At 39.3% G+C, this 18397-nt stretch overlaps 1 protein-coding gene across 1 annotated transcript; it reads right to left on the reverse strand.

The window, feature by feature from the left end:
- Window positions 1-363: 363 nt before the first annotated feature.
- Window positions 364-18327, reverse strand: RBP1 (retinol binding protein 1). The gene is made up of 4 exons (XM_005489497.4): window positions 16394-18327; window positions 15598-15776; window positions 3857-3958; window positions 364-623 (listed from the first exon to the last, which is right to left on the reverse strand). The coding sequence occupies exons 1-4, from the start codon at window positions 16464-16466 to the stop codon at window positions 570-572; spliced, it is 408 nt and encodes a 135-aa protein (XP_005489554.1). The 5' UTR covers window positions 16467-18327; the 3' UTR covers window positions 364-569.
- Window positions 18328-18397: the final 70 nt, after the last annotated feature.

The raw sequence follows: 18397 nt of genomic DNA on the forward strand, positions 1-18397 counted from the left end.
CATAAATTTACTAGTTTGGAGAAATCAGATTTTTTATTTTTGATGGAACACTTCTAGTATAGATCTATTTCACCAGAGCTAATGGTAACATTCTTACTGACTTCAGTAAATTCAGGATTTAAGTGCAAGCTGCATCCTACAGCTCTCATTTGCTTCCTTAAAACTGCAGTCCACCATTTAAAAACAAGGCTGAGGCTCTGAAAGGGTGATATTGAGAGTAAAAGGGTGAAATCTACTGAGAGTAAAAAAATAGCTTACAATGTCTAAACCTCCAACATCTTGTTTTATACCTAATAGTCCTTTTTTGGCAGAGTCAAGAATTATGGTATGCACACATTTAGAGAGTTTATAAAGTATCTTTAATAGGCATTTCTAAAGATAGCTTTATTTGCAGTCATTTTTTTCAGTTTCCTAAAAATATTTTATTCCAACTATATGGTTCTAATGTGATCTTCATTTCTGTGTTTGCTCTTGTTGCTGAGGATGCTCAGTGCTAACGTTTGGAGAGTTGCTGGCAAGTCAGTAAATTCTGTTGTTCTGTTGTTTTTCACTCCTGTAGCAGCAGAAGCTCACTGCACCTTCTTAAAGACCTGCTTACATGTGACTCCACACACTCTTATTTCCTAGGAAGAGAAAATAATTAGAAACTACAATTTTTACTTAGGACACAAACATTATGGATTCATGTGTATATCCAGTTGAATTTGAATCTGTGATTTTCTATTAAATTAAATTGGGAGGTTTGTACATATTTTAGCCTATTCTTCATCCTAAAAAACCCCATCTGGTTTGGGTTTGTTTTCTGCTAAAAGGTGCAGACCTTGAACTAGGTCAATAATCTTAATTGACATATTATGGCTGCTCTGGGAACCCTGAAGAAGGGGAGAGAATGATGCATCTGACTCTATGAATATCAGAAGGTGAATTAATTACTTTATCAAACTTTATTATTCTATACATCTAAACTGAATCTGGCAAGCACTCAACTGCACTCAACTGCACAGAAAGTCGTGACTCTGAGCTGACAGTCCTGACACACACACACACCTGGCCCTGACAGGCCAAGGGAACAAAACACCCTCACTGTGGGTAAACAATCTCCATATTGCATTCTGCTTTGGCACAAACACAGGCACAGCAAGTGATAAGAATTGTGTTTCCTTTCTCTGAGGTTCAGAGAATGTGAAACCCAGAAATATTCTTGGGAAGAATTGTGCCTTGCTTTCCTCTGTGAGGAGAAATGTGGGGCTACAATACATGTTGCTTGATCCCAACAAGAGAAAATGCTCCATGCTGAGTTGGTGGAACAAGAGACTGAGCAGTGATTTTGGTTGGGACCTGTTCTCTTCACTCCTGCAGAGGAAACCCAGAAGAAGGAGTGTGCAATAAGGGCTGAGAGATTTGCTGACAGTGACAAAAAACTATGGAGCAGAAGCAATCAATACAATAGAAAAGGGCAATAAAACTCAAAAGGAAGTGGGGAATGGTCAAATAAGTCACTCACATAAAATAAAATCCAAAAAGAACTACAAAGTACAGACCACAGAATGAAATAAGGAAATAGGAAGCGATAAACTCCTAAAGGATGTGGTTCTACTTTCTGCAGAACTGTGAAAAGAATAAATTAACACTTGGCTCATTGTGTAAAGTTCAATAAGATCATAAAGGTATTGAAGTATCCATTCTTTAAAGGTAACTGCTCATTGCATTAAAGCTCTCTCAAAAGGACAGGACCTAGTAATCTTAGCTGGTCAAAAATAAGATACTAATGGGGACTCTACTGTACTTTTAAGGGAGAGAGCTGCATTAACAAGATTAGAGAAATAAAGAGGACATCTTTTGAAATCCATGAATTAACAGAAGTGAGAAAATTGAAAGATTGAGGAGTGGGCTCTAAAATAATTGGTTACTTCTTTTGCATGAGTTAATTTTGGACTGAACTTCTGCACACATGGGAGACAGATTGTGGTTTTATTGCAAAGAGCCTGGGTGCAGGGCCCTGCTGGGATTTGGGGTTCATTGCAAAGGGCCTGGGTGCAGGGCCCTGCTGGGAGCTGCAGCCACAGCTCAGAGCAGGACTGAGAGAAGAGAGGGGGAGAGAGGATGAGAAGGTAAGAGAACAAAAGCATAAGAGAGTAAAAGGGATAAGAGAGTGAAGTCCCCAGTCCAATACCAGAAATCTTCTGTGTTTAATATTCTGATTCTCACTCACCGATCTAGTACAATATACAAATCCTATAGCATTTACATACAGCCTATAAGAATCATTACATTACCATACTGTGCTACATTTTAAACCCTAAAAACTCCTCTTTGGGCCCCTTCTGCCAAGCTGGCAGGGTCTGCTCTGGCCCTTGGACCTGTCTGCAAGCAGAGGGTGTTCTATCAAGAGGGGATTACCTTCAGCCAGCCACACCATTGTTTTCCAGTTGTTCAGTAATTGAGGGATCTCAAAGCTTGCTTTCATTTCAATCTCGCTTATAGTTTCTATATCTTCAAAATCTTTTGCCAAGCAATCATATTTATAATGCTTTCCTGTTTCATCTTCCCCAACAGTGTGGAAATACTGACAGGGGCTTCTTGGGGGGAGTGTGCCTGCACAGGAAATTTGGGTATCTCATTTACTGCTGCCTCCCCTCCTCCAGGTGAGGAGGGAACACTTTAGTTCTCCTCTGGAAGGAGAGTAATAATTGGCTGAATGTTGAATCTTTTCTGGTGCCCTGCTCCCACAGTTAACATGGACTGCCCAGCCAGGTTTACGGGGTGCTGTGGAATCCCAGTTGGACCAAAAACATATTGCAGAACCTAGTTTTGATGAACCAACATAGCAGACTTTATTTACAGTGATTTGTCATCTTGACCTAGTTTGATGTGGACACTTCTTTTCTAAAAATTAATTAAAGCAGAAAAATATTCTGGCTTTATTTTGCCCAGAGGACAGCATATTGTACACTGTTGTGACATTTGACAGTATTTGTTAAACCAAGACTTTTTGCTTAAATTGCCAACATACTGGCCAATTTATTTCATTTCCATGATCATGTTTCTGAGCCTCAGCTATGAAGTCCTCATTCACACAGCAACCTTCTCCTGCCTGTGCTGCACCAAGGCCAGCTGGGGAGATCTGTCATAGCCATTCCTCTCCTCAGCTGCATTCTGGAACCACCAACACTTCCTCAAAATTATATTTAGTAATAGGGGGCTTGAGGTGCTTCTGCAAGGATTTGCTAACTCTGGTGCTGATTTGAACATTTAGAATATATCAATTTAGATTACTGAATGCTAATAGCACTGCACAGTGAGGAGAAATGGAGGTTGGAGTTTATTATCCCAGCAGGAACACTGCCTTTTACCCACACTGATGAGAGAGTGAGGATGCTATAAAGAGTTATAGGACAAAAGAACAGGCATCTTCTTTCAAGTCCTGTTAATTTAGAAAGATAAAAATGACAATCTGAAAAAAACATCAATTTCAAAAGCTTAATTGCCATTTTAGTTCTCTAGGCTATAATGTAGTGTGGCCTGTAATTATTTTAAGAGAACAATTGTGTATTTTTTCCCTTGCTTTTGGGTGCTCAGTTTCACAGCTCCCATACTGAGCATTTTACAGACTGTGAGGGACATTCTGGTAAATATGTGAACATTTCAGCCTGGTGAGTCTGGACAGACACTGAGCTTTGAAAGGCACATAAAAACATAATGGCTCCAAATGAAATTGTTGCTTTAGAAACAATTCAAGTGCTGCACCAATACCCAATTATGTCCAAGCAAGCCAAAATGACACAGCACATTCCCTGCTGTGTTGTAGGTAACCATTTGAAGGGAGGGGCATTCCAAACCTCTTGCATGCTCTTACCAGGTGCATTTCATCTCCTTCAATCCACTGGGTCCAACCACGGCCCTCCTTCTCTCCATTCTGCACACAGAGCAGCTTATCTCCATCCCAAGACACAGTGGTCTGACAAAACAGACATGTTTGGGATTACTGTCATATTCTCTGATATTGTGATTAGTTCTCTGAAGCAAAACTTATCTCTAATGGTGAATGTATATCTCATGAAAAGAATGATGGGATAGTGTTGTACCACTTAGGATAATTACTTAAGAAATGAGTTGAATAGAAAATTGCTGCCATAAACTGGAGGGATGAGATAAAGCAAGAAAAAATACCACCAAAACCGTTGTGTAAAACACACTCCTCTCTCCCTGCTGAAAAATGCAGCAGCAGAAGGGCCCTTCTGCCTAACACTGTATGTGCAAAAGGAGCTGAAAAGTTAAGATCCAGTTTGGTTTTGAATGATTCCCCAGCTGCTCTACCTGAGAACAATTCCCATTTCCTGTGGATGAACAAAGCTTTTGAACACAGAGCTGGCTTTTCCTCATTCTCAATCTGCCTTCCTTCCCCCAGCAGAGTGGTTTGGAAGGGTCAGAAGGTTGGGAACTTTGCAGCATCCTGCAAAAAAAGGCTGGGGGACTTCTCCAGCCAGGACTGGCAGAGCAAGCCAAGAGTCAGGTGCAGTAATCAATACTGCAATAATCAATTCACCAATATTGTGTGAATATTGGTGCTGTCCTGGGGCTTCAGGAAAACCTGATTTATACAATTCCTTCACTGTATGACAGTGCAGCCTGCTCCTCTGGTCAGCATTTACTGACAATTTGCCTTTCCCATCTCCCTGAGACAAAGAGAAGCAATGCTCTGTAAAACATTTACAGAGGGAAGAGTGGTGACAGTTTGTGCTCCATGAGGATAGTTTAACATTAATATTAGCACATGGCCTGTAAATCAGCTTGTTTGAAGGCACTCTGAGGACTAAACAGGGAATTGATGTCTACCTTGTAAAAGGCTTGAGCAGTCAGATATGGAGAGATGAAGAATTCTGATCTGTCATTAAAGGACACTTCCTGCATCCATCCTGTGTAGTTCCTAAGAGAAGAAGTCAGCCTACATTCTTCCTTCTGGTAATTTAGCCCAGTTCAACACTCAAGATCTATTCAGTCCTATTTATTTAATCTGTGTGTGTCACAAACAATTAATTCTTAAATGATACCCGTGACAGGCACTGTCTTTGAATGAGTGCAGGCAGCAGCCTCCTCCCCTGGGAAGCTTTAGACTAAAGCAGCATGGAAAATGAATCACTCCAGAGTGCCAGGACAGAGAATCATGGGCAAGGCAATGGGATTGATCCCTTCAGTCTGTCTGCACCACATGGGGGCTCTGACAAACAAACTCACGTGTCCTTGCTAAAAATCTCTCTAATTTATAAAATACATTCACAAATGCTTCTGTTCTCTTTTGTAAAGTGATGTATTTAAACCAAGCAGTAGATAACATTTTATGAAACCATATCCTTTTAATGCAAAAAAATGCTAATGCAGGAAGGAACAACATATTTGGGTGAAACTGTTCTGTTGTTAATGTGGTCACCATAAACTAAATCCTCTCCCATGTCTGAATCTGCACACATCCACTGAAGGGATGGAAGATAACAAATAATAGGAGTCAAAGTGAATAATGTTTAATTTATAAATTAACAGCTACAAAATTCTGATTCTAAAAAACGAATGTAACTATGAATGGTGAGTTGTAGATGTGAGGGATACTGTGGAATGAAGCATTTGTATGTGGAACTTTGCTCAGTAACTCCACTTATTTGTATCCACTGAGTATTAGCTCAGCATAGTTTTATCTTTATTCTAGCTTAATAGCTAAATTTGGTGGGTTTAGATGTGAATTCAGAGGCAAAACACCATGATAAAGTAGGATCCAACTTTATTGGTCCTAATGCTCAAAGTCAGTTGAGAGTGTTACATTGATTTAGTACACTTGGGGGAAATAGAGAAATATTTGTAGCAGCACAAGGAAATGTTAACTTTTTAGCCTCCAAGGGTGACTGAAATTGTTTCATCTCAGAAAACAACACACTTTTTTCCTCAGGATTTTTTTGTTTTTCCAGTCAAGATTAGAAATTGTTTTTTGCAATTTGCTGATAACCACAAAGAGTCTAAACCCACAGACATTGACCAAGCTGTCTTATCAGACAATATTCTCAGGTATCCTCTGCCTTCCCTTTGAGAAATATAAAACAGTGAGGGATATGAGTAAGCCACACAATTCCTGATTTCTGTATGTAGCTGTTTTGCTCTGAAGGTTATAAAGGGTAGAATACATTGCAAGAGAACATAATGTAATTTTCTTTGTTAGCAGGAACAACCCCTTTAATCAGTGGCATCTGTATCCTTTCTTTGGGTCAAACTGTAATGTCTCAATGTCTCTTTTATTAAACTAGTAGACAAAATACAAAATTCTCTTTTAACTCAGATTAAATACCTCTACTGAGACACACAGGGAGTGTTAGCTGAGGCTGAATTGCTCTGGCTGCTCCAACATCCCACCCTCTACAACACCTGAAGAAGAGCAACACTTGCTTTACAACATTCCCAAATATTGCAATCAGAACATAAAAACAACACTCCAGAAATACTGTAGGGCAAATGTTGTGTGTATAATCTCTCTTGCTGTATCAGAGAGCAAGGATTTATTTTTGAGGATTGGATCAGGACCTTGCCATGGTATAATCAGGAGCTTGCAGACTGCTCTGTGTGACCCTCTGGTCCTTCCTGGCACACGCTCCCAAGATAAACAAACACTTCACCTTTTATGTAAAGCTGCTTTTCCTAGCAAAGTGCGCCTTTGTGAGGAACCTTGTTTGCCCCCATTTTGGTAATAGCATTACCCAAGGGCTGCCTGGTTACAGACCTGCTGCCACCTGCCCAGCAGGACTGAAAATTCTGCCCAGACTGGGGACAGGGCAGCCCAGGCTCTCAGCTCCTGCTCCTCATCCTGCTCCACAAGCAGGCAAACCCAGGGGACATGCAGAGCTTCCAGTGGCAGAACCAACCAGGTGAAAATGACGCATTTCTCTAAAACTGAGCTCTGCCTTTTTGAGCACCTTGTGCTACTTGATAATACATCACAGCCATTGTTTATTCCTTTCAACTACACAGTGCATAATCTAGCTCACCATGAGCAAGCTTGACTCTTGCTTGCTTTCCACCTGCTCATACTTAACCCTAAGATTCACACTGTCCTGGGTCATGTGCATGTAAACCTGTAGGAAAATTCAACAGAGAATGGTGATGGGTGCAATTAATCACCAGTTCTAATAATACTAAATATTGTTAGTCACTATAGTCCAATATTATTATTAGTCACTTATAGCGACTAATTATTATTTTAGCATTTTATTATATGTAAAAAAATTATTTATTATTATTTTGTTATTTAACATTTTATTACATGTATTAACAATATATTAACAATATATTGTTAATATATTGTTAATACATGTAATAAAATGTAATACATTTATTACATGTATTAACAATATATTAACAATATATTAATAATTAATATATTGAATTAATATATTTAATAGATAGTTAATATAAATATAAGTATTATTATATATTAATTAGTCACCTATAGTGACTAATTATTGTAATATATAAATATATTATAATGATATTATTATAGTCTAATATTATTTGACACTATAGTCTAATACTATTGAGTCACCAGTATCAATAATACTAAAGGAATGCCAGAAAAGGGGATGGACTGAGGTAAAAACCTGCGAGTCTTGCCTCAATTTAACTCTTCCCAAAAAATCCAACCACCAGCACTGCACAATTTTCAGATTATGTACACTTTGTTCTTGAGGTGTAATACTAGAGAATGGAGCACTTCTGGGGAGTGGAAAAGCCTCTGAAGCCTGAGAACACAAAAAATGTTCAAATTTTCTTTACTTTTATGGTATGGTTTCTGTAGTGTTTCACTTTTTGTGTACTTTGATATTCTCCTTTTATTACTTAGGCATCCACATACTTTTGTTAGTGATTTAATCTCTTTGTGTTATGAAGTTTTAAATTCATATGCATAGCACTGCCTAAATCTTCCTGAAAATTAAAGGTGGAGGAAATGATAATTAAAGCATTCTCATTACTGTTTCCAGTTATGAGACAAGGTAGATTTATTAAATGAAATATTTAGCAACCCCTAAACAAATTCTTGACTACATATCTGCTTTTTCTTTAGTAGCAGCAGCTGTAGTGAAACGTTGCACAATTTCAGCTCCCAGTGGCAAATCATCCTGATACACAGGCAGAGACAGTGACTTTTGTAATTTACTGAAACAGTCATCAAACATGTGAGCAGAGTCCTTTGCATTTCCCATTGAGGTCCAAGTGCAAAGACATTTGGTGCTGGCTCTGCACAATATTTCTCATTCCCCTGCTGGCAATTCCTGTGAACCTGCCTGGCTCAGGGGCTGCAGCTGAGGGTGCAGAATGGATTTTACAGATGAATGGAAGAAAATAACTTTTATCCAAGTAGTTCATGAACATTTTTTGTTAATGCTACATAGATTTTTGACACGTTGCCTTTACAAGTACGAATTGCAGCTCCCACCTTTCATCAAAAATATGATATTGATTTCTATCTGTAGCACAAACACAGCAGCATCAGTTCTATTTTTCTGCTGCTTCCCTCAGTGCTGTCTCTATATTTGGAGCACCAAATGACTGCAAAGCCAGGCATGCACCACACTCCCTGCTCCATCTTCAGCCAGTAAGTCTCTGCTTGGGACAATGACAGCCCATTTTACAACTGTAATTATGATCTAAGAAGGATTAAAAAATGGAAAGGATTTTTTTTTTTAGGTCAGATGAAACAGAAAAATCCAATTTGAGCTGTGTCTTGTAAATAACAGCAAAGAAAATATCCTGGAACTTTTGGTCAAACACAGCCATATCTCCAGCAAGGTATTTAACAACTTCTCAAGATAAACCATTTCATCTGTACTAGGTATCAAAGTGATACAAAAACTTCTTGTAAGCAGCTTTTTTGGGGAAAAAATGAAGTGTTGATAGAATAAACTGATGTTGACGTCCCAGACAAAGTGCAATAGCAGTGAGAGGGAATTCTGCCACGTAGTCACTCCCTATGGCCTCTGCGCAGGAGGCTGCTCCAGGGACTACAGCCATGGGCAGCTTTGTCCCCTCCCCCTGAAACCCCTTTTGTCAAAAGGGATCAATGCTGCATAAGATAAATTAATTAATAGTCTAAGATAAAGCAATTCAGTCTTTCACATCTGTATCTGGAAGTTCAGCCGCAGAAGCTACGGAGAAAACAACAACAAACCCGACAGAACAGTGCCTGGAAGGATTCCTGGAATCCTTTATCTCCAGATGCTGGTGCTGGCCAAAGGCTGAAGCTATTCAGCCACGCTGTAGCTGAGCCACAGCAGTGTCCTTTGCTTCTGTCACTGTCAGCATCACTGCTGCAAAAGGGGCTTAGGATTGGATTGAAAAAAATCAGATGAAAAGTAAGCTGTAGGCAGATAGGATCAGATCCTAAATGTTCCAATTCCTTGTTTTGAATCCTTGCTCATAAGAACAATAGAGCAAAGCAAAGCCAAGAGATGTTCCAGGGTGTAGGAAAGTGAAGGTGCAAAGCTCTGCGCTGTGCAGCTGACAGTGTGTGGGGGAGGAGGAGAATCAATACTTTACACAGTCCATACTATTTTATTTCTTAGGAATGGTGGCTTTTTTTCTTACCAAAATAAAATTGTATACAAGCAATACAAAAATAGGAAAACTTGTGTACATCCCATGCCAGAAAAAAGAGTAAAAGCCATCACATCCAATTCACTCTGTGCAACGACCAGAATCGATTCTAAGACACTTAGTGTTTAAATTAATGGCTGTAAGTGATTTATCCCCTGTGTAATTTTGGCAAGATACAATTGTACACAACACTAATGGTTTGTCATTCAAAATTGGATTTGTTAAGTCTGGTTCTCAGCTTTTCAGCAGATTCTGATTGCTCTTTCTCCATTCATAGCTCTCAGAGCTTTTTGAGTTCACAAAAAGTGAAATGCTAAACCTATCCAAACCCACTTTCCCTGCAGAGCTTGCTTGTGCTAGCAGCAGTTCTGTGAATAACTAGCTCCAAAGCCTCTAATCAGCCTCGTGGTTCAGACAGGAATCCAGCCCTGCAAAATGTGAAGTTTATGACATTTATATGGGCAAAGATTCCATTTGCTATCACCGTGTAAATGTGCTGAGCACATCACTTCCAGGCAGGGACTCGTGGCCAAGGAGCAAGCAGGGTGGGACAAGGCAGGGGAAAGGGGGAAAAGAAACTGCTGCTGCTCACTGAGGCACACACAGAAGGACCAGAGTCCATTCTGACACAGCCTGAGAAGTCCACATATGGACTTCTGCTCTCTGGAGCCTCACAGGGTTGACTGGAGGACTTTTCTCCATCTTTTTTTGACAGCAGTTCGTAAAGAGCCAGAAATACCAACAGAAAACTATCATAAATTCTATCTCTTCTAAATAACACCTCCCTCCCCACCAAAATAAAAAAAAATAAATAAAAAATCCGGGATTATGCCAATGAGGAGCTGGGGATATTACAGTACTGCAAAGAGACAGGAGGCACTGAATGCGAAAGAAGATGAGCCCCAGCACAGTAATTCTAGAATAATGCTTGTTCCACCAAAATATATGAGAAAATACTTATAAGCCCAAAAGGGCAGCACTGGAAGGGTAAAGAAACAAAATCAGCTAAACTAAAAAGCTAAATCAGAGGGATCAAGTAAAGACATATTGCTGATCTGGCATCTCACTAGACAGGCACTATTTATTTTGAATCTTCTCATGCTGTGGGAGATCCCTCCTGTAATTCCATGTACTGGAATGTTGTTTGTTGGTTGTTGTTTTTGTGGCAGCAAAGTCTTAATTCCCAAGCCTGCTCAGAACTAGATTAACAGCTGTGAATTCCATTTGTGTAACAGAGCAACCTGCCTAAATAGTTAAATAAGCTTCACAAACCATGTGATTTTGTAATAGGGCTTTATTCTGACCTTGCAGTGGTATAAATCAAATTATGGCCAGAACAACTACCTCCACTGCAGTTTTCTTGAGTACAAACCTGAGAGGAATCAGTGTCTCATTAGGCACCTTTGTTAATTAAAATAGAGCCATGATCAGTTTTGAACAACTTCCCTCCCTCCAGGAGGACATGGCACCCTCAGGTGTCTGTGAACAGTCCCAAACACTAACTGACATTCACATGGTGAGAAGTATTCTAGATCTGATGTGGGAATTCCACAACTCCCAAATCCTCACCCCACCCCACCCCAGCAGGTCTTAACTAGGACTACAAGTTCTGTTAGTTCCAATAAAGGAAACCTAAACACCCACTTGATAACTTACTCATGGTTATATGCCCCTTGTATTCAGGTTTAGATAACTAAATGGTTAAGATGTATTATTTCCCACATTCATTTTCAAATTCTTGCAGTTTTCTCTGTTTGCCAGTTCCCTGCCTTTGTCATTTCATTTCCTGCTTCAATGGAAGAAGAAAATTACTGTATCAGAGAGCACAAGGCTCTGAGTTACCAAAGCACCTCTCATATGCTTGGACAAATACTCAGCTATAACACAACTCTTCTCAGCTATCCAAGAAATTCTGCTCTTCTATATTTACAACATAAAATCTTCCTTGATTTTTTAACACATCACTTGCCCCTAGTTTCTGTCAAAAGAGATTAATTCTGCATAAGATAGATTAATTAACAGTCTGAGACAAAGCAATTCAGTCTTTCAAATGCCTGAACAGCAGAGAATAATTATAATGCAAAAGTTTTCTCTGACTTCAACAGCAGAGTCATTAAAAACCTAAAAATTTTAAGAAAGTGATTTTTGCATCTGAGCTATCCAATTTTCAATCTGCTGTGATTCATTGAATGCAAAGACTTCCAATGTGAAACTTCAGTCTTTGTTTCAGCATTTTAAGGTTTTTCAGTTAACTTTTCCATAATTTCTTTACTAAACACTAAGTAAATGACACTGTGAAGGTACAGAAGGCTTATGTGCCTTGTTCCTATGTGCTATATTCCTATATTTCACACTGTAGGTGTTTCACCAGCCTCACTGGTTATCACTGACAGTGGAAAAGGGGAAGCACAACTATAAATAGAGATATTTATTATGGTATTATGATATTTATAAATGAGAGATACTTTCAGAGACAGTTTTGGATTAATTTTTTCAATAGGGTCTTCCTCTTGCATGCATAGTAATTTTTTTCCACAGTAATGTTTATATACAAGAAACAAAATTTCATACTTAGAGCAACACCTGAGATGCTAAATTAATCACAATTTGAGATTGTAGAAATTCTCTTTAAAATTGAGATTTCATGATGAGACTGGAGCTTCACTGAGAATTAAGACAGCAGGATCAAAGACTCAGTGTGAGAAATACCAAAGCCAGAGCTCTCCATTTAACTTTAAATTTCTATCTTGTACATTCTCCATCTGATAATGTGTTGCCAATTAAAACTATGAACAAACTCTTCAAAGCAGTAGAAGCTTAACTACATGCTCCAATTCACATCATGTGAGAAAAATGTAACACAAATTAATGTTCTAAACTTCCATCTACACCATCTAATGCACACCTTGGAACATTCGCAAGGAATGAAAGATGCTCCTGAACTTTCATTTTACGTTTGTGCTTGAAGCTGCCAAGTTTTTAACAACCCTGCATTGCTAAGTATGTTTGAATTTGCAGAAAGATCTCTTTCACAAAATTGCCAAGTGAATAGATTTAATTTTTATCCAGGAGATCCAGTCCTGGTGGAAAGCCTGAGGAGCATTGATACCAGCTGTCATTTGTGATCTCTCCTGTGCTCAACCATCTTTGGTTTTGCAGAACACAGAAACTGCATCTTGACCTAAGCTGCAGGGCTTTAGTGTTTCCAAAGTCACAAATTTTCACTTCCCAACAGAAAGAACATCCTAAAGGACCTGATGTCACCAGCTGCTGTTCCCTCTATCCCTGCAGTGAACAGTCACCCAAAAATACGTGCATGCAAGAAAGCCAGGCTGAGGGTCAGCAGAAGAACAAACTGAAATTGCTGATGTTTATCCTTCTCAATTAACTCTCTGATCATGAAAGTTCAGACAGGCTCCCAGGAGTGACCAACTACAAAAATGAAAACCCTAACTGCAAAGGAGGAGAGGGCTTGTGCTATCACCAGACTGTCAAGTTCTTAATATCAAAACTCCAACATCAAAAATAAGTATCTGCAAAAATTTTTAGCATTTCCTGCTCATGGAAAGCATTGATTTGGAATTCCTGTAGTTACACTCTACCCTGACTGGCTCAAGGATATGTTTTACAACTGAAAGGTGAACACAATTTCAGTGAATTACACACAGGATCTAACCTGTCCACCGTGCTGATATTATTTTTACAGATATGTTAACTCTAGCTAGATGATATATTCCTCATTAAAAGAAAAAACAATCTATATGTCTAGGAAGAATTAATTCTAAGGTTATTTTTGTTAGTCTCCTGATGATTGCTCTGCTGTATAGATTAATGTTTAATGTGTAATTTGTCTTATCCATGTTACTTTGTACTGCTCACGTATTGAGCTCCTTGGATAAAACTTGCCCCATGGTCTGCTCAGTCCACAATATAAATAACAATAATTGATTCACAACATTTCTCATTACACAGGCTGGCTATTAATGATTAAGCCTTTTATGGCATGCAGTTCTACAGGCTCTACATGAACAAATGGAGCACCAAGAATGATATTTAACATTTGCTTTTATGGTGGTTTTCTTTGTAACACCACCCAGGGAGTGGTCCAGCACCTTTTATAAGCTCCATGACTCTTGTCTCACAAGACTCCTTCTGCACTGTTGGTGCCATTTTGCTGCTTAACAGCTGCAAATTTTGCCTGACATTATGGTTATCAGATTTGGACTGAAGTCACCTTAGCAAGACAGCTTCTTGTACTGTTATTTCATTGACAAAACAGAGGTGTCATGTAGAAAAGAAATCTTTAAGAGAAAATTGAACTATAAAGTGTGATGTGCTCCTACAAGGTAAATGGAGCACCAGTGGTCAGTGACCTGGACTGTCCAGCTGGAGACACAGAGACACACAGAGATCTCGGGGGGGTTTCTGTGGAATTACATCCCTAAATCCTTCTTTAAAAAACCCAGTCAGAGGCAGTGACTACCCCTGGTTGTTTGGGGTTTTTGTCTGTTTGTTTGGAACAGGCAGGAAGCTGCTGGTACCTTCTGCTTCCAAGGCTGAATAGGCATTTCCCACCAAACAGTAAACAGAGAAATGTTTGAGTAACCTTTGAAAGTAGGCTGAAGTAGCTTCTATGCCAAATCAATCACCTGTTGTGGTGACTGGAATTCTCTCTCTCTAGTTTCTTCTTTCTGGTTTAACATTTTGAATCCTTCCCTTATCACTCAATTTAGCAAAATAGGGTAGAGAATTTTGGTTTATTAAAAATAATAAAATATTACTTCTTTACACCATGCAGAGGATGGTTAGTTCCTCAGATGGGAATTAATGGTATTCAAGTACAGATAATGCTTACACAGGGACAGTTCTGTGCACACACAAACCTTTGGAGCAGATGTTTTGATGGTAATTTAATCACCTCAGTCTTAAATCTTTTCTTGGGCTCCTAACTGTTCAGTGAATCTGGACCTCAATATCCTAACTAAGAGCATTCCAGGAATCAAAATCACAAGATTTTGCCACTGGGGCTCTTTCCTAAACACAAATGCAGCTGCTCCTCCCTTTTGTGAATGCTGGATTCTGCACTCTATCAAACTTGTACCCTCTGGAACAAGGACCACAGAGGGATTTGCTGAGGCACTCAGTAGCCAACCATTCTTTTTCTCTGGTTTTCACATTTTTTCCCTTTCCTGCCACTATCAGAGCAAAAGCAAATTTGCAAATCTTAGTGTGAGAGAAAAATATTGTTTTTAAATAGCACTATCTTTCTCAGAATGTAAACCTATTAATTCTCTTTTATGAGATTTCTCCTCTAGAGTCTCTTCTGAGATAATTTTCTTTTATTTGTCAACTTCCTAACTGTAGAATATTGCCAGTGTCATGCTGCCAAACTAATAGGTGAGAACTTGCTATTCTCAAGTTTTTCCTCTGTAAATTGATATTTATCAATCCTAAATTAAAAAGCAAAAAGAGCTCATAAAACAGAGCTATTGTAAAACAAAGTCCCCAGTGTTTGCTTATTCATTTCAGTAAGATTTGTTCCAGTGGGCTAATTAAGTGTGGACTCTAATAAGAACACCCAGGCAATCTTTAAGCACTTGGCCATTCTCACACAGGAGCAGTGCCTGACCTTGCAATCAGTGGATTTCCTCTACTGTAAAACCTTACTCATTAAGGAGGTTCTGGAAGTGACCCTGGGTGTCTTTCTGACTAACAAACATCCCAGTATAAATGAGCACAGCTTCACTGAGGTTATTATTCACTGATTGATGAAATTGCTTTGTGATCCTGATTAAAATTAGCATTCCTCTAATCTAAAGGCATGCTGCAAACTATAGGTACCTCTTGGCAAACTGAGAAGTACAGAAATAATTTCAGGAATAGCCACCAGGATGGTTAAAAGATGTGTTCTGAGAAAGGCCTCAGGTGATCAATAATAATTTTGTTCATTGCTGAAGTTCTACTTCTTACCATGCACTTGCGATCATCCACCCCAGATAAATCCTCCTCAAACTCCTTTCCTACATCAAATTCCATGATGTAGTTTCTAAAAGTGCTTAGTGTTTTAATGATCATATGATCTCCGTTCTGAAGGATTTCTTTGTCAGGCTTTAGCAAGTTTGCTATTTTTCTTACAGCAACATTTACATCTGCAAAAGAAAGAGAGTTATTTTTATCCAGAAAGTCTTCCAAAAGAAGAAGCTTGTTGCTTCTAGGGAGAACTGAAATGAACAAAGATAAATAGATGTCCAAATCTTTCAAACTAGCCTTCCCATCCAGAAAAAGGATGGAACCTAATTCTTATAGCTTAAATAACTTAATGTTTCAATTTTCCAATTATGTGAAATCTATAAAAAATACCATTTGTATTTGACAGTTAATAAGGCCTCTAATATTTCTGCAGAGATACTAACACAACATCAAATACAAACACACAAAATTGCATAAAGTACTACACTGAATCTTTATTAAATATGAAAATTTTACTGCTTTTAAAATTATAGGAGATTCTTTTATGTTTGGAATCCACTACATACCTCCTCAAGCTATGTAGTTTAATGTCTGTTAATGTAAGCTTCAAAATGCTAAAAGGTAGAGGCTGCTTAAGGCAAAACAATTTTGCTTAAGGCAATCCTTAAAGTGCGTTTCTGAAAAGAAATACTTCTCACAAAAATGACTTATGGCTGTACAAGAAAAAATAGATTCACATAAAGAATAAGAAAGGTGGCATTGATTATTCATACAAGAAGTTTGAAGGGAACCTTACCCAGTGCTTTCAGATACTCCTCAAAATTGTCATTGCTGACCATTTTCCAGTACCCATTGAAGTCTGCAGGCATCCCTGCTCCAGGTGAATGTCAAAATCACTGCCTCAGAACCGTGGGTTGATTCTGCACCCCACAACTCACTGCCTTGCTTTGTGGCAAGTTGGGACTCTGGTTTCTTTTATCTCTTTTTTATACCATGGAGCTATGCAAGTCCTTCTAATCCGATTATTGCTGAAGTGCTGCTTTTAAATCCTTCTACAAGGCTGAGACTTTGAGATTTCTACCATGACAGCAGGATGACTTGATTTAAAACAAATGAAATATTCACCTTTCATATCACTGTGGAAGGAAATCCGTTTTAACCATATTACTCTTCATTCTTCCTGCCACTCAGAAAAAAAATACAAGCCATCCAAACAGTTTTAGTTTGGGATATTAGCCAAAGCTATAAAAGTTTGGGATATTAGCCGAAGTTATAAAAATGTGTCTTTTTTGAGCCAAATTCTTCTTCTTGAATAGGTTTCAGCTACTTTATGCTTTCTTCCAAGAAAACAATCGTACAGACCCTTTCAGTCAAAGCCATTTGTGTCTGGTATTCCTTTAAGTTGTTCCACGAGCTCCTGAATCCTAAAGAACCACCCGTGGAAGCTGCTTGGCCAGCTGGGGGCTCAGAAGCACCACTTAGGTGGAAACTTGTACTGGGAAGCAGTGGTTGCTCTGTACAGTGATAAATGCTACATCACTGCTACATGAATACTTGCAGTTGAGGAGCTCTGAAACAGAGTTTTACACTTCATAGAGTTCTGGATTCTCTGAAATTGACTCCTGTCAGAAATGAGACACTCAATCAGCATAACAGGCAACCAGCAGAGAGGAGCATGGATTTTCCCCACTAACATCAGAGCTCAAGCACTGAGCCTCACAGATGTTTGCATATGGTACAACTGAACCCCTACTGGATATTTTATCTACTCTGGGGCTTTGGCAATTGCTTCTTCTTGAGAAGACTCTGGAATCGAGAAGAAAAGAAACCCACTTGTCTTAGGTTGCAATACAAGAGGTAACCAGAAGTGTGTGTTCTATCACCATCTGTTAAAACCAGGTGGGGCAGTTTTCTTTTAACTCTCCCCCCAGCCAACCCTCCCTCCAGGAGATCTCTGCTGTCCATGGCCACTGAGTGTCCCTGAAGGGCTGATCCAATCCCAGCATCCCATGGGGAGATGCTCCGCCCAGGGGAGGAGCCAAGCATTCCTCCCTGGATCCAATCTGAGCCTGGCACAGCACAGCAGCCTTTGCCCCCTGCATTGCCAGAGGAGCAGCTTTCTGCTGCCCTGCATGGCCAGAGGGAGCCCAGGCCCATCTGCAGCAGCCCTGGAGCTGCAGAGGAAAACTCCCCCCTTGTGCAGGATCCCTGCTGCAGCAGAGCCACAGCTGGCACTGCAGGAGGGCTGAGCCCCCATGGATGGGGCTGGGACACCCCCTGACACACAGGGGGGCAGCTCCTATTCTCACTCTGGCAGTGTTTTCGTACTACTACATTGTATTTTCATTTCCCTATTAAGTTGTAGTTTTTAGTTTGTTTTTTAAAAAATTATTATTATACATATTAGTAAAGAACTGTTATTCCTATCCTTCTATCTTTGCCTGAAAGCCCCTTAATTTCAAATTTATAGCAATTCAGAGGGAGGGGATTTACACTTTCCATTCCAAGGGAGGCTCCTGCCTTACTCAGCACACTTTCAAACCAAGACACAGCTTTAAATGTGGGGATGAGGACTGCCTGTCATTTGAGAACCTGGAGCCTTAAAAGTGGCAGAAGTAGCATGTGCATTTTTAAGTGCTTGCATTGAAGCAAGATTAATTTCCATGTCTTGGCCAAATCGCCAAAAATCAAAAAAGTTATTCAGGGCCTTATAAAGTCAAAGTTTAGAAGCAATATATATTCAAACATATATCTCTCTCTCTCTAGTTATGGTTCATTGTATTTTGCTGGTTTAGAACAG

The sequence above is a fragment of the Zonotrichia albicollis genome, chromosome 9 (genome assembly GCF_047830755.1).
Source record: "Zonotrichia albicollis isolate bZonAlb1 chromosome 9, bZonAlb1.hap1, whole genome shotgun sequence".
In the NCBI taxonomy this organism is placed as follows: Eukaryota; Metazoa; Chordata; class Aves; order Passeriformes; family Passerellidae; genus Zonotrichia; species Zonotrichia albicollis.